At 36.5% G+C, this 17,317-nt stretch overlaps 1 protein-coding gene across 5 annotated transcripts in view; it reads right to left on the reverse strand.

Moving 5' to 3' along the window:
- Positions 1-14,672, reverse strand: part of LOC18442549 (Leucine-rich repeat family protein) — a 47,523-nt gene extending 32,851 nt beyond the window's left edge. For 2 of the 5 annotated variants that reach the window (XR_016047512.1, XM_011628096.3), the window contains exons 1-6: positions 14,536-14,672; positions 12,698-12,963; positions 12,381-12,509; positions 11,984-12,191; positions 10,229-10,375; positions 8,960-9,034 (exon numbers count right to left, since the gene is read on the reverse strand). Coding sequence is in view for 3 of the 5 variants with exons in the window: in XM_011628096.3 (XP_011626398.1) it covers positions 8,960-9,034; positions 10,229-10,375; positions 11,984-12,191; positions 12,381-12,509; positions 12,698-12,895 (757 nt within the window). In the remaining 2 variants the exon portion in view is untranslated. Of the gene's footprint in view, positions 1-8,959; positions 9,035-10,228; positions 10,376-11,983; positions 12,192-12,380; positions 12,510-12,697; positions 12,970-13,142; positions 14,159-14,535 lie in introns of those variants that run through there. The other 3 variants (XR_016047511.1, XM_020672414.2, XM_088855754.1) reach the window with 2 other exon arrangements.
- Between the last annotated feature and the right edge of the window lie 2,645 nt (positions 14,673-17,317).

Genomic DNA, 17,317 nt, shown 5'->3' on the forward strand with positions numbered 1-17,317 from the left:
ATGCTTCAACTGAAAGAGAACAAGGACGTAAATTAAGAGGATATTCGGCATGTTGAAAATACCAAAACGATTCATCAATGCTTCAACTGAAATAGATTAATGATTTTCTTTTATGAGAAGTTCTGACGACATTGCATGAAGAAGGAAATGACAAAGGCTCTATTTCCCTCCCTTATGAAAGGCTGTGTTAGGCAGAAGCTCAATTAGTCCTATAATTAGTTAAGAGAGGTAATGTTGACAACATTCCTAGACGGACATCGCTGCACCAATACAACCCAACATATCAGAAAACAAAAGACAATCAGCCCATTCAGGAGATCACAGCTCTGGAAGGATGGGAGAGATGATTGATAATCAGTGGAGTGCATGTGAGCAGTTTCTTATTTTTTTGCGTGTGTGTGAGAGAGAGAGAGAGAATGTGGTTAGACAGCTAAAAGATACAAGAGAAGATCCTGAAAATTAACAGATTATTCGGTAAGATATCCCAAAGAATGAAAGGGGGAAAGAATTGATACTGATGGGTGGAAGGAAATTGATCTAGGTTGTCTGGGAAGACCAAGGACCTTTGAAAAGGCTATAAGCCATTTAATATAATGCAGAAAATGTAAGGATGAAGAGCTAAAAGTAAGAAAACAGAGCATAGTAATGCAAAGTTTGAAAGAGGAAGGAACACAAAGAGTTGCCATATATAAGAAAGTTATGTGAAGGTTTTTTTGGGCTATGTAAGCTTGGATACATCTCCCAAGCTTGGATACATCTTCCCATTTAGGCCAATTTTACTACTTCAAAAGATCTGATAAAAAAGAGTTTGGAAACCAAAGAAATTAATCAGAATAGGAATCATGGAAGAGAAGCATCCCATTTCCAGCATAGAGATAATGAATACTTGCAAAACACAGCTTGAAAAGGTAAAGGGCTTGTTGAAAGGGTTCTGAATGCCACAAAATCGCATGCAGAAACTAAAGAAGGAAAAAGACCAGACTATCACAGGATAGCTGGTTGTGGCTTGACTTTCTGCCATTTCCAACCACAACCCTTTGAGAGAGACAATAGATGAAAGAGGTCTTAAGAAAGCATTAAAAGTTTGATATAGGCTTCTCTTAAGAGCAAAAGACACAGCTATCTCCTCATAGGAACTATTGAGCATAGTTACCAGGAATGGGAGCGAGGGGAGTGCCGTTTCAGAAGCAAGAATGTGGAAGCGAGGGAGGCTCAAAGATCCATAGTTGAGGGAACAAGTTTCGTACATCATGAGGTAAAGGGATCAAAATCCCTAGCATTAAGGGAGCATGTTCCATTAATGCACAGGAGCGATAAACTGAATGGGATCGCGCTCCATCGAGATTAGGATCGAGGCTCCTAAAGATCACTTATCCACGGTATTCTAGGTTGGGAACAAATTCAACTGAACAATTATTTAAGCAAGTTTCACTCCAAAAATTACTCATTTTGGTCCACTACAAAAATTGCACACCTACCTACATTGGTCTGCCTACATACGCACCAATTGGTTGGATTGGATGATTTCCCCTCAACTATCGATTGATGATTATATTTAAGAATGTTGAAATGGACTGTTTTCAAGAAAACTGTTGCGATTGATAAGCCTTTGTTTGAAGGAAAAAAAAAGGAAAGACAACGCAATATATAATCAATAACTCTCCTCCATCAAAGATTGCTTGGGGCTCAAGGGCATATAGACGAGAGACCTCCCATTTCCAAGCATATATGTTACTCTATCAACCATAAAGAGATCCCATGAGTAGCTCAAATTGGGAGACCAACACTCATGCAATAGAAGACCTTCGGGAGGTGGACAGGACCCAATGAACTAGCCCCAAGGACGTTAATCCTACTGATTGCGATCTCACTCCTCGATTAGAATCGAAACTCAACTACCTTTTGTATCTCCTTCCATCTTCTTCCTTCTTTCTCTCTGTCCTCTCTTATTGCCTTTTTCAAAACTAATCACAAGTCTTGATTCACAAGGTAAACTGTAAAATATATAGGAAATCAGGACCTTTACAAAGTTTGTAGGTCATAAAAAATTGCAGATCCATGCTCCGTCGTTTATGAAACTGAAAATGTGTTGGTGAAACTCGCTCCCAAAGTAGAAGATACTTAATTCCAAGCTTGTGGAATCGCAATTCCGTTGCTCATGGAACCATAATTTTAGGCGTAGCAATGTGGATCCCATTAACCTAGGATCTAGTTCCTTGATTTCCCAGATTGAGATCCCTATAAATCAAGGAAAAGCCAAGAATCGACATCATGTGTCTTCAGAGCAAGGGATTGAGCTTCTGGAATGGAGCAACCCCCACCTTAGAAGATCCCAGTAACTATGCTATTGAGTAATCCTTGTATTTTGGTAGCAAAAAAAAATCGTTGAACCTAAGATATCAGAAATTAAATATAACCGCTCAAGGTTTACAAGGAGCAATTTTGATTGAAAAGCGAGAAGAATTTTATGGAATGGAGTGGATGCCCAAAAAGAGGCTAGAAGGTAGGAAAAGAATCAGTTGGGTATATGTTCTATAAAATGTGAAGTTCTTGAAATTATATACCATCAAAGAGAAAGTAGAGATCAGGTTTCAATATACACTAATGTGCATAAATAATGATGCAGCACCAACCTTCCAACAGTAATAATGATAACATGAACACTTGCTAAGTCGGCCACTCAGCCGCTTGGGTAGGCCGCCCAGGTGGCTAGAAGGCCCCACCGCCCCGCACTAGGACAATACGGCCCATTGCGTGACTAATCGCCGAGGGCCCCGCCTAGGCGTGCGCCCAAGGCCCTTTTGGCAAAGGGCCTCGCCAAAAGGTCAAAAATGCCTTTTCCGCCACTTGAAAAGTGGGGAAATTGTATTTAAGGGACATTTTCGCCGCCAAAATCCTAAACAACCCCCAAAAAAAAAAAAAAAAAAATTTCAAAATCAATAACTTTTAAGGGTCACAACCGAAAATCTTTTATTTCTTGTGGAATCAAAAGGCATTCCATTGGAAACTTTTTCGGGATTAAAGAGGTTGCAAAATAGAGCTTTGACAACCTAATCACCCCTACTTCTAATGCTTTTAGAAAGATTAGTAAATTCAATTGTCTATATCAATGCTCAAAATTTTGGTTGCCCAGCCGCCAAAGCCGAAATGCCCAGGCGGGACCTAGGCGGCTTCTAAATGCATGCCTAGGCTGCCAAGGCGCCACCTAGGCAGTCTCCTCAAGGCAGCGACTTGGACCAAATTGACCGAGGGCAAGAAAAAGCCTTCAGACAATGGCATAAAAGCATTTTTTTTCCACTTAAAAAGGGGGGAAAAGGGGTGTTTTGGAAGGGAAAGTGCTTTAAAATGCAGCTGCATTGCCACATATGCGGCCGCATCATGCGAGATGCACTGGCAACTGCATCGCCCGACACCGCATACGCGCTTTGGTGGAATGCGGCCGCATCCATGGCCTTTAGGAGATCAAAACGATAAAAAAAAAAAGTGGCAAAAATTTTATTTTTCGAAATTCTTGGATTTTTGTCTTGGACGATTTTTGGTCGTTGATTTGTTTATTTTAGGTGTTGATTCGAGGAAGTTTTAGCAAAGTTTTGACAACAAATCAAGGGTTTCAAGGGCCGAGAAGCAATCGATATTTTTTTCTAGTAATTGATAAGCTTTTATTTCCTAGTACACGACTACTTTTTTTGGGGGCAGTGTCTTCTTCACAATCTTCTAGTAACAAGGACGTGGCATGGAAATATGCAAAACTAAAAATCTGAAAGACCAAAATTGTGTTATTTGTAGACTTTGTGGAAAAACTTATATGGAGGGTTTTTTTCGGCAAAAAGAACACTTAGCCGGGAATGTAAGAGCATGCCCACAAGCTACCGAAGATATCAAAAAGGCGATTAGAGAATACATGGATAGCTTAAAAAAAACAAAAGCAAAGAAAAGAATGAAACGAAAAGAATTAATTGATGAAATTCAATCATTTGATGATGAGTAGATGTTAGAAGTTGGTATGAGGCAAAGGGGTACTCCAAGGTCAAGAGAGAGGGTTACAAATATTGGTGGTAGTGTTGGATAACAAACACCACTCCCTAAAGGGCCAATTAATACTTTTTGCACCCCCCGAAATTGTGGTTCAGGAGAAGAGAAAAAAAACAAAACAAACCACAATTGAAAATCAATATAAGAAAAAAGAGAGGAAGAAGGTATGTAACTACATTGTTAAGTGGTTTTACATGGCCAGCATTCCTTTTAATAATATAACCCTCGATAGTTTTGCATGGATGGTCCAGGCAATTGGGCAATTTGGCTCAAGACTTAATCCTCCTACATTACATGAGATTAGGGAGCCCTTTTTTTAGAAGAGACTGGGAAGCCCTTATTGAAGCATGTTGTATCTGATGTTAACAAAATTTTGATTGCTCAAAGAGAGGGGTGGGAGAAGTATGGGGCAACTATTATGGGTGATGGATAGTCTGATGGGAAGTCAACAGTATTTATTAAGTTTTTCGCTAATTTTCCAACAAGTACTTTTTTTGTTAAGTTGTTGATGAGTTAGACAAGTCACATGATGCTACATACTTATGTGACTTGATGGATGAGATTGTAAAATTTGTTGGAGAGAAACATGTGTTATGTGCCAATTAGGCTGCAGCTGGCCATTTTTTTACTTTGAAGAGGAAGCATATGTTTTGGACTCCTTGAGCAACTCATTACGTTAATCTCATGGTTAAAGAAATGGGTACAACGTCTACATTTAGTAAGGTGATTTCAAAAGCTCTGTTTGTTGTTGGATTGATTTATAATCACACCATAGTCCCTAACATGATAAGGAGTTTTACAAAGAAAAGAGATATGGTGAGAAACATCATTTCTCACTCTTCAAAGCCTATGCAAGCAAAAATATGCCTTGAGGACCTGTTTGCTTCAGAGCAATGGAGTAAAAGTAAGTGGTCAAAGCATCAAATGGGAGAAAGGCTGAACAAATTATTCTCAATACATCTTTTTGGGATTAGGTATATGATGCATTAGAGGTGGCTAGCCCTTTAGTGTGAGTGCTTCGATTGGTTGATGTGGAAGTGAAGCCCATCATGGGCTACTTACATGAGGACACGACTAGAAAAGAGGAGCGATAAAAGATGTTTTAAAGGATGATGAAAAGAAATGCAAGGCTAGATGTGAAATTATTGATAGGGAGATGGGATAACCAGCTTCACAGGCACGTCCATTCAGACAGTTACTTTCTAAATCCACTCTTCACTACAAGCACCCATCCATTGAGTCTAATCATATAATAAATGGTGGGTTCTTAGATGTGCTCAAGAGGTTGGTCCCTAACAAAGATATCCAAGATGAGATCCAAAGTCAAAAATTGATGAAGTTCAAGTTAGCATTAGGAAACTTTTGGAGTTCAAGATAGCAATTGGAAAACTTTTGGAGAGAGATTGCTATTCGAAACAAGGACACTATAGATTCAGGTAAAGGCCAAAAGTATCCTTTCTAATTTCTATTTTTTGTTGTACAGTTTTTTACTTATAATGTATAGTTTCATTTATATAATAATTAAATATTTATCTAAATTATAAAATGTTATATAGCTGCATGGTGGGCATTACATGGAAGCAAGACATCAAATCTACAACATCTCGCTATTCGAGTGTTGAGTCTCACATGCAGCTCATCTGGTTGCGAACGCAATTGGAGTGCATTTGAGCATGTAAATCCTTAATACTTATTTCTTGGATTTCAAATTTCAATTTTCTAAAATCTAACTTATCTAAGAAATATAAAAGTAGAAACAAGAAAATAACATTTGTTACTTTAGGAAGGAGCTAGGGTCGTGGTGGTAGCATCCCCACACCCAGTTACCACATTGTGGCATCCATTCCTACCTTTGACACCCCCAATTAACACTTTCAAAATGTAACTCCCAATCTGATGAAAAAACAGGTAGAGGCCTGTCTTCCCCACTGAATTACCCAAAAAAAAAAAAAACATATGTTACTTTTACTTTTTTCCTTGTTTTGTACCACAACTCCATACAAAAAAAGAAATAGGTTGGAGCAGAAGAAGTTAAATGATTTGGTTTATGTGTAGCATAACGAGCGGCTTAGGGAGCGGTATCAAAAGCGCATGGATCTCAACCCAATTCGATTGTATGAACCTAATGGTGATTGCAGAAGTGAGTGAACCATGGATCCACGAGTAGAGCATGTGTTTGAGGGTGAGGATCTTACTTGGCTTGATGTCGTGCTAGCCATAGGGGCCAATGAAGTAGAACGACCTAACACTAGAGCACAAAAGAGTAGAGTAGCTAGTCACACATCAGCTCCAAAGGTCAAGGAGGAGGAGGAGGCTGACTCAAAGGAGACCGAGGAAGAAGAACAATATGTGGAGGTTGTCGAGGATAGTAGTGATGATAGTGATGCACATGGAGACTCTCAAGATAACTTATTTGATTAAGATCTGTAATTTAGAATCTCAAGACTTGAGAAATGATGATGATTTGTCTTGACTTTTGAACTCTTCAATGTTCACGGACTTTTAGAATGTTTTATGAAGTTAGTTTTTAGTTTGTGATTATGGTTGTTGAATGTTTTATGAAGTTAGTTTCTAGTTTCTAGTTTCTACTTTCTAATTTCTTCTATTATCAATCAAGGGATAGTGGATATTGAATCTCTGACAACTGATACTTTTGGAGTTAATGAATAAATTAAATATTTGTTGTCACATAAATCACCTCTATTTTTTTTTCCTATGCAATAGACAATTTTTTTTAGATTTTTTAGCATTTTTTTATATTTATTGACCACATCGAGGTGATGCACCCGCATCAAGGTGCATCCCTCATTTTAAAACACTACCCACCAAACCCCAAAAAAGCGTATGCCCCCTTTAATAAACTTATTAAGGGGGCTTACCGGTTTTGGAATTGTACCATTGATTCTTCGCTGCTCTAGTGGTAAATGATGGTCAAATGGGAACAATTAATGGTTAATTTGAAGAATTGATTTGTGATTTCCATTGATTATTTCAAAAAGATGACTTCTTTTATTGTTTAAACGTGATTTTGAAATTATTGTTGATGATAAAAGGATAGTCTCGATGATGTGGTACAAAATGTGGATTATATCATTGATTCTTGGCTGATCTAATGGAAACTGATGGTTAATTGGGAGCAAGAAACGGTTAATTTGAGGAATTGATTTGTGATTTCCATTGATTATTTCAAAAAGATAGCTTCTTTTATTCTTTAAACGTGAGTTTGAAATGATTGGTGATGATAAAAGGACCAGTCTCGATGATACGAGCTACAAAATGTGCAAGGACCCTCACAAATTAGTTTATCAAAAAAAAAAAAAAACCTCACAAATTAGGGTTAATCGCATGTTTTGGTTGGATGAGGGATTAATTATAAGAAAATTAAGAAATTTGGCTAACTCCACAAAATATTATAAGAAATCTCATTACGGATTAGTGCAATATATGGGTTCATATTACGAAACAACGAATTTGTGTGAAAAAAATAAAAACATGTTGTACATATTTCTTTCATCTGGCCAGCTAAGCACCCGCCTCCATTTTTTTCAACATTGGTTTATGTTTAGGGTTTCATATTTATTGTGAGACTCCATTCTCACCAAAGGGTAGCGGCCCAAATCGTCACTGACTAACCACTTTTCACTTACCCTTTTTTTATTTTTTTTATTTTCATGTATCATTTTTGAAGTTTGACTTTATACTTATAATGAAACGTCATAAGTGGTTTGCTTTTCCCCTTAGTTTGCTAATTGTTTGTGATTATACTATATTTATGGCTATATTTATGGTTATGTTTGAAAATACTACTCTTATGTATGACTATATCTATAATTTATAATGCAAAGTAACAAATTTATAATATATATTTAGCTATGCTCGACTTTATTTGGCTAAATTCATAATATGTATAGACACATAGACATATATATCATCGCCATCCCCCAAGCCTTATCCCAATTATTTGGGGTCAGCTACATGAATATTGTACCTCCATTCTTCTCCATCAAGGGCCATACACTTAGCAAGACCAAAAGTCACCATATCTCTTCCCACTACTTCTATCAATGTTCTCTTGGGCCTTCCCCTTGCCCTTTTAGAGTCTTCCACTTGAACCAAATCGCACCTTCTAGCCAGTGTTGCATTAGGTCTACATTGTACATGGCCAGTACACAGAAGTTTGGTTTCCCTCATATTACTGCTTATTGAAGCTAAATCTAAGTACGCTCATCTTATATAAATAAATAAATAAATATATATATATATATATGTATGATACGTATATATGATTCAAATTCATAAATTTATGAAACCCCTAATCCCTTTTTTTATCTTTTCTACAGTGTCCGCCGAGTCACTAGGCAGCCGCCTGGCAACTATTTCCATTTTATTGGAACATTAAATTCAGCAATAAATGGTGCAGTCTAATACTCAATTTAGATAAAGGACACATGTCATGTATGGTCTGCAACTTCCAGAATGCAATCACATGTAGCTCGTGGCAGATAATCTGTCACAAGAGCACAAAAAATGCGTTGGTAAATGGTGCAGTCGCCTGGACAACTATTTCCATTTTATTGGAACATTAAATTCAGCAATAAATGGTGCAGTCTAATACTCAATTTAGATAAAGGACACATGTCATGTATGGTCTGCAACTTCCAGAATGCAATCACATGTAGCTCGTGGCAGATAATCTGTCACAGGAGCACAAAAAATGCATTGGGAAATGTGAAAACAAATGCGACATTCGATATTTGTATTAAGACTTCCAAACAGGAAAGGTGTCCCATATTAATCCAAAGAATGGATAACACTTTATCTCATATCACGGCATCCATATTTAAGACATAACTTACCACATTTACACAAATTTATTAAGAGAAATCAAATTTTTCCTCCTAAAAATGAGAAACAGAAATAAGTGGACCTGAGAGAGGCATCATATCTGCATTTGTTATACAGTTACACCACCCAATATTAAGATATTCAAGTCTTGTTAAACCTGTCAAAAGGATTGGATCAACAAAAATAACCGTTAGAACATGTTCAGCAGATCCCAACTAACCAGATAAAATGCATGTCCAACCTATTCATAACAAGCAAGAGGCCAGTTAACCAAATAACAGGACAGATCCAAGTGCAGGTAAATAAAACCCAGAAAAAAATATCGACAGACTGTAAAAGAGGCTAAATTGATCTGCATGATACCACAGAAACGTATCCGCAGAAATGCTGAGCAACTCCGACTCAATGGAATACTGTCTCCAATATTGGAGTTAGACATGATGTCAGCAATAGTTCATCAGAGTGCCACATCATGGGCTTCAGCCTCAGTTGGAACCAACAAGGCACTAGGGAGGCCCTTGTATAAACACTATTGCTCCTATGATCTTGTGCAAGATTACTAAGTTGATAAATAGCAAAGAGTTAGTATAAGAATTAAAACTCAGCTTTTCTGCATCTTTTATATATGGGGTCAAGACTGAACAGCACTGATCTTGCTTCCACTAAAGACACATTGGGTACAGTTTCCCGCATTAGAGGGATAGAGTTAAGTTTTAATGGAAGTTTGTGACAGGAAGCAGATATCGTGAGGTTTGGGAGCATTAACAGGAAGCAGACAATGTATAATCAATCCTGCTAGCAAGCGACTAAACATATGTAAACTTTACACAAGTTTCCATTACTGATTGAGAAATAAAAAAAAGGACTACGCTCAGAACTTCCCATATGCACTGTTATCAATTACAAAGCAGGATGGACACATTGAGACTAAAAAGAAAAGCATGGGGAGAAATCCACTATTTAACTTCCAATCAAATAGGCAATCCATTCATACCGCTTCCCTTCACAATATTTTAGCTGGTATATGTCTCAAACATATATGAAATTTATGCCAGATTAGATTGAATCATAAGCATCATGAGACATATTCAACTGAAAACTCCGAGAGTACTCAAAAGAATACAGCAAAGCTTTATGAGAGCAGAACTACAACATAAGATATAGAATTACAGCATCAACATTCCACATGAAATCACAGGCACACAGCAAGCATGAGAAAATTTAAGTTTCTTATCCATATACCCAAGGGGTACATGCACATCTATATGCTTCCTCAAGGCCCAGAAAAGACAAGCTCATAATAAGAATGAAGAAATCATTATTGCCAAGAGCATTTCTGGTTATAACGAACCTTTGAGATGAACAAGACCACCATGAATCCTCGAACATCTTTCAAGATCTAAGTTCCTCAAGTTAATCAATGCGGCAAACGCCTCCATTCCAGGTGCAGTTATGGAGTTGTTCTTTTTGAAACTTAAAGATGTTAGGTTTGTAAGACCTGAAAAGATTAGTAAATATTGAAGACAAATAGATAATATATAGAATAAGCTATCCTTATGTATGTAAAATACTATAACTCGTCTGGAAAAAGTACAGGATTGACGTCTGCTAGACACCAGACCAGACACTGAATTAAAAGGGTAGTTTAAGAAAACCCTAAGAACCAAGGTCATCTTATTTTAGTGGCCTTCCCAAGTCAAAGATTTTCTCGTGCATGCAAGACCCAACAGGGAGTAATATTTGCTGGTTTCTCACCTCATTTTTCCGATTCACATTCTTTTTTCTGTCTCACATTATCCTTTTTCTTCTTTATCATTCTCTAGAGAGATGAATAAGAAAGAGAGGGGTGACAAGATGAGAGAAGAGAGGGGTGACAAGATGAGAGAAGAGAGGGGCAAAAAGGAAGGGAAGGGTGTTGCGGGTGTGTTGAAGTAGAGGGAGGGTATTAGAGGAAGAAACAAAAAACCTACAATGGAGACCAGATGATGGGGAGATTATGACTTGGTTTAAGGTTGACATGGTGAAAGAGAGTTATTTTGGCAAAAAACAAGCACATTTCATGTAACAGCGAATGTCAGGCAAGAAGACGCTGCATGTCCAAAATGCCCTGGAGAAGAAAAGGTCGCAAGACTGGATTTTCCATTGACACCAGAGAAAGAAAGACCCACAATGAAGGATAAATCTCACACTGTCACTCTGTCAGTTCTGATAATGTTATCAATATACAGTTGCAAACCATGTGTAAATAAAAGACTAATAGTTCCTCCAACATACAAAATAATCACTAACAAAATCTTGGTGACACAGCGAAAGATAGTAAATGAGTAAATGAATGATTTTTTTTGTATTAGAGCGTAAGGAAGAGCAACATGAGATACCGAAAACAATAAAAATAAATAAAATGATAATCTTCTCTCTTAATAATCATCATCATATAATGCCAACACTAACACATAGCTGAGGCAGTGCAACTCTTTCAGCTCAATTATTAGTTTGCTTGCATTCCTAGCTCACCAGATTAAAAAAGATTGTGACAAACAAGTGAGGCATGGATTCAACATTCTTAATCTTGTCATAAGTAGTTGTAAGATTGGACTTGGCATGGTTCACAAAGACTAAATCTATGGTATAAAAAGCCAAAATGTGATATCATCAAAATAAGATACGAAATTTATCAAAATAAACTGACGAGATGAGTTATTTAACACTTTACCCCATTCTTTTGATTTAATTTCAAAAAGCCCATCAAAAGACCCATGATCAATAGTTGGAACCGTCAAAAAAAGGTAAAATTTTAAACAGTAGACATTATAATTGTATTTTGAGAAATTTCCCAAATAAGAAACTTAAAGAACTGAAATGTGGTCAAGTTGTAGCTCAATCATCTGAGCAACAATATTAGCAAAAAAGAAAGAAATGCATGTCATGTTTCTTGCTTACTCAACATGTGAACTGAAAGACATGGACCTTAGTCAAATAAAGAAGTTCAAGATAAGTGTCTAAGAAACACAATTACCAACACACACACACACACGCACAGAGTATCAAAACAAATTACCCATGAGAAAAAGACTTGGGAATTAAAGACAAAAGGAGTATTATATACCAGACAAATAGGCCAGTCCCAGGTCTGATATGTGATCACAATAATTACAATTCAGGCTTTGTAGATTCACGCACTCCATTAGGAGGGAGAGTCCAGAATCTGTTACATCTGAACCAGAAATATCCACAGATAACAAAGATGGCCCCTGAGATGCAATAGTTCTTATCCAGCTGTCTTTTACTCCAGGGTAATCGCCCAAGAAAACGTCCTGGGAAAATATATTAAGACATTAAAACACAATTCTTTCATGTTGGTATGTCATCTGTCTTGTTTTATCTATAACATATTAAAACGTGATATCAAAAGGTAATATACGCATCAACCATTCAAAAGGGTAGGAAATGGGACAGTTCAAGTTTTCAATTTTAAACCGTAAAGCTATGCAGTTTTACATTACTTGAAGAGCACAATCTTGGAATGCCTCAAGTGAAACATCGTTGAGACCCTGAGAATTCACCAACTCATTGAAAATCTGCTGACTTAAATCCCTTGGGAGGATGGAAAAGCTTTTGTACCCCTTTATTTCCTGTAAAAAGATCAGTTGGATCATTAAAGCCTGGATAGGAAAATGTTTACCCAAAAAAAAAAAGTCTGGATAGAAAACAATGATTTTCCTCAACTTTCATTTTAGTATTTTTAAGTGTTTTTAATTCAAAATTGGCAATTATCCCTTTCCTGCAATCCATCAAATGATTCAAAAGAAAACACCATTACCTCACAAATTTTACGAATGCAAAGTTCCATGAGAGAAGGAACTTTGCCTATTTCTTGATGTATATCAATACTCGTCCGATTCATTGAGCTTCCCAACCATCTTGAGCTGAGATTTTTGGAAAATTTTCCGGAGATCCCTCTCCGTATGTCATCTTCATTTACCAATTGGTCTCTCTTCCTTGAACAAGCACTTCCCATTAAGCTCACCTCTCTCACTAAAAGTTTATGTTAAGGTAGGACCACCAAACGAATGCCACTATGCATCACTGCATCTTGAAAAGCAAATTAATGCATATTTATCTTCACTTTACACAAAAAACCAAAAAAGACTTGAGACCAACATTATACTTCCTTTCCTACATTTGAAAGTAACAACAAGAAGAGATCCCACAAGTTGATTAAAAATTAAAAAAAACAAATATAAAAAGTGGAATTTGTTAATTACATGGATGATGGAAGTAAAAGATGAACATTTCTTTTATATCATTCACATATGATTCCATCCAGTTGCATATGAAGATTTATACAGACAGAAACAAATGCGTGGCTTTCATAAAAGCAGAATACAGAAGAAAGGAAAGGGAAAAGATAATGAAAAAGACAAGTACGAGAACACCAGGTACATGGAACAAGTGAATGAAAGGCATCTCCATAACGGCCAGAGTTCTAGGTCAGGTAAAAAGTTCCCCAAAAATAAAAAACAGAATTCCATGATTACAGAAATGGGGATGAGAATAGAACAGAGCCCTCTGAATAATTTTCCTGCCGATTTGCTGCACGAAGAAAGAAACGGAGAAAAGGCGGGCACAAAATACTCTTTAAAGATCACAGAGGAAACACATATTAGGAGCGACCCATGTGGTAAAAGTAACAGACAATTTCAATCAGAAGATATAATAATTAAAGATCATAACCACAAATTGGGTGTGACCCATGTCTTAAATGTAACATACAATTACTACCAGACGAAGTGCCCAACTTCATCAACACTCACAGAACAAGACTAGAGTGACAAAATAATAATTAATAATGAATGAAAACAAAAAAAAACCACAGGAAGAAAGTGATTTCACACTTAATTGATATCATAAACACTTCCCTTATCAAAAAAGAAAAGTAGAAAAGTTACAAGAAAAATCCACAAAATATAAAATAAAAACCCCTTCATCCAGATCATTAACTAAATTCAACAACAAAAACAAAATACAAATGAAAATTATATTTAGTGAAGCATCTGAAGAAGCAAAACAGCAGCACAAAGAAAATGGTTTTTCCTCTTTCCCCATCCTATGAAAAAACAAAAATGGACAGTCAATAACCCAAATGCAAGTGCAAATCGACGAAAAAAAGACAATTCTAAAAAACACCAAAAACAAATTGTTCAGAGTTTCAGACAGTCTGTGATCAAGGAGAAATTACAAAAATCAGTACTTTACATTTTTTTGGTGAGAATTCTCAAAACACTTTGAAATTCTTTGTTCACGTCAGCAGCGGGCCGATCAGCTCAAGGAAAACACTGGAAGACCATATAAAATAGAGAGAAATGAAAATTTACTAGTTAACATAGAGAGAGGAATATGAACCTCTTAGATTGTGAATATAGCTGAGAGAGAGAGCAAAAATGACTAGAGAGAAGAGAGAGCAGAAGTGACTGAATCAATAAAAAACAAGGGAGTATGGAAACCAGAAACGACTAGACACCGGCCAAAAAAGAGAGAGAAACTAAAAACCATAAATGACAAAAGAAAACCCCAACAACTTCAGAGCATGTCTATCCATCAACAACCAAAAGAAAAGCACCACACTAAACCGTGAATTCATAAATAAAAATCACATACCATCCATCAATTCATCATCACCACCACCATCACCACCATGATCACCATAAGCATGCCATGACCATCATCATCACAATCACCATCACCATCACCATCAGTGACCCAAAGAGAAACCTGTGCTCCCTGAAAACAGTACTAAGGAGCGTCGAGAACAAACGGCAGGTAAACCGACGGAAACCGAACCTGACTCCGAGCCACGGTCTTGTTTGCCGCGTGTCCTCCGTCGGTTCTTTCATAGGCTCGGTAGCTGGTTTGCTTTCAATAACGGGATAAGGCTCGGTGGGCCCCGCTCCTTTTCTCTCTGTCGTCTGATGGGTGCGCTTTGTTTGCTTATGCACGCAACCCTGGTCTTTACCATCGGACGGTCGATATGTGTTCAAGGGAAAAGTTGTGATAATTATTTACCGTCCTTTCTTGTTCGTAAATGGACATTAAAAATAAATAAAGGAATAAAAAAATAGTAGAGTGCCTTATCGCCTATCGGCGGCTTTTTTATGAGGAAACTGACTGAACCACCCTCGTGTCTTTCGAAAATATCAAGCTTAGTTAAGTCTTTTCTTTTGTGATATTAATATGACTATAATGCCCTTTTATAGATATCTACGCAAAGTATCTAAAAACTAAGTTGAGGTTCTAAACAATCAAATTAAAGCCTATCTCAAAAATTTTGCTAGAGGAGGTTATTTTGATGCTCAAATATCCTCAAATTGATCATCTTGGCATCAAGATGTTGGACACAAGGAAAAAATAGATTTCAAGTTTTAAAAATAATGCATCTTATATCGTATTTTTTACCGTCAATTTTCAATATTTTCAAGTTTTAATAGATCTGCTCAATCTACATTATTTTTGAAGCTTTAAATTTTGTAATTAAAGATAAAAATATATTTTAAAGCTATCACAAATATATTGAAACAACAATTCTCAATATTATTTGAAGGTAGGCTTTACTTTGATTGTTTAGAGCGTCGGCCCTATACAAACCACACCTAGATGAAAGGATTAAACATCTATCCAAGGAAATTTAGTTTACTTAATGTGGATAAGCATGAGAAAGGTCATTTTAATCATTGAGGTTGTCAAGGTTTTTTTTACTATGCTCATCATGGAGTATAGTATGCTTCTACTCCGACAAACAAAATACCTAATTGGGATGATTTTTTCAATTTTAGAAATCACTTAAGGAATCCTCGCTGATTATTCTAAAAAAAAACAATTGAAAATTGAGTTTTCTAATATTTAAAACTCACCATCTAAATAGTGGATGGTCTCTATTAAAAAAATTTATTTTTAACCATGGTGTCTATTCAATCTTGAGACATTATTTTTTTCACTACAGAAAGTACAAATTAGTTTTTTTTTTTTTATTGACATTAATCTATTGGTTGAATAGGTTGCATCTCTAGAATTTGAGGCCCTCAAATTATTATTATGTGGGAGGGGAGTAAATAGACAATATACTTCATGTTTTACCAGCATTTCTATAAAGTCTAGATAAACGTGGAAGCCATCGAACTCCTCACTCTAACTCAAGAGCCATTCGATAAGTTCATCGCTTGATGGAGAGAGTTGGCAACCTATCATGCCACTCTCATGACTGAAAAAGAAGTAGTTCAGACCTGCATATGAAATATGCCGCCCGAAATTACCCTGCATGTTGAGGCCTCCAATCCACCCTCCATGTCAGAGCTCATCTCTAAAGCAGTTCATATAGGAGGTCTGTCCAAGCACCATGGTGGATCTCGTCAGCAGCCCTCTAGATCGAGAAATGGTCGGGGCAATGGAAATTATCGCTCCAATAATCAAGTCAACCAGCAAAAAGGGGTGATTAGCGCGACTGTCACCGTGACTGACACCGATAAAGCCGCCCCTCAAACTTTTGACCTGTCAAAAGGGGTAGTCACAACCAAAGCACAGGCAACACTACAGTCTTATAAGAAGGTCCCGTCCCCTAGAAATATAAATCGAAGTTGCTACTGGATTCAGTACCAAAACAAGGTATACCCCTTCGAGAAGGAGTGAGTACGAGAATTATCTTTTCTTAATCATTTTGGCTTTGATATTTTCAGTCTACAAGCTAAAATTCAGCCGCGAAATATCGATTCAAAAAGATATTTTTTCTTTTTAGGGTGGGCACCGACCTTCCGTAAATACTGAGCTTCCGTGAAAGTTAGTATCTTGATGGCACTCAAATCCCTCAGACAAAAAAACATCCATCAAGACAATTACACCATCTTATTTTGCACGTGTGTCTTTGTGTAGGATGAGATTTTAATGTAAAAAAAAATCAAGGCTATTTAAATTTTATTTTATACCTTTTTTAATTTAAAAAATAGAAAGTGTGTCGAGAGAAGGTAGGTAGAGCATGAATTTTAGCAAGGCTGAGGTGTCTATAGCTTATCTTTTAAGATAGGTAGAAATTATTTTATAGGAGAATGATCTTTTGTATTTAGATAGAGGTGCAGTTGGCATACGATGCATCCAGAGGCAAGGTGGACCTTTAAATTTTATCATGGTATATAATTTTGATGTAAAATATTCTTAAGATTATTTTCAAATCTATTTCTACATCTAATTATAAAATATTAAATTTCAAAAATGGGTAAAATCAAGTAAACCTATAAACATATGAAAATCTTGAAAATGGACGGTGTGGATAATATGTTGTAAAATACATTATTTATAAGATTTAAAATCTTTTTATTTTTCATGGTCATACATCGATCATCAAAAAAGTTTTTCATCATTAAAATTACATTTTTTTTATGGATTTTTGAGGTGC

This window comes from Amborella trichopoda, chromosome 13 (genome assembly GCF_054954075.1).
Source record: "Amborella trichopoda isolate Santa Cruz 75 chromosome 13, AtrichopodaSantaCruz75HAP2 v2.0, whole genome shotgun sequence".
Lineage (NCBI taxonomy): Eukaryota > Viridiplantae > Streptophyta > Magnoliopsida > Amborellales > Amborellaceae > Amborella > Amborella trichopoda.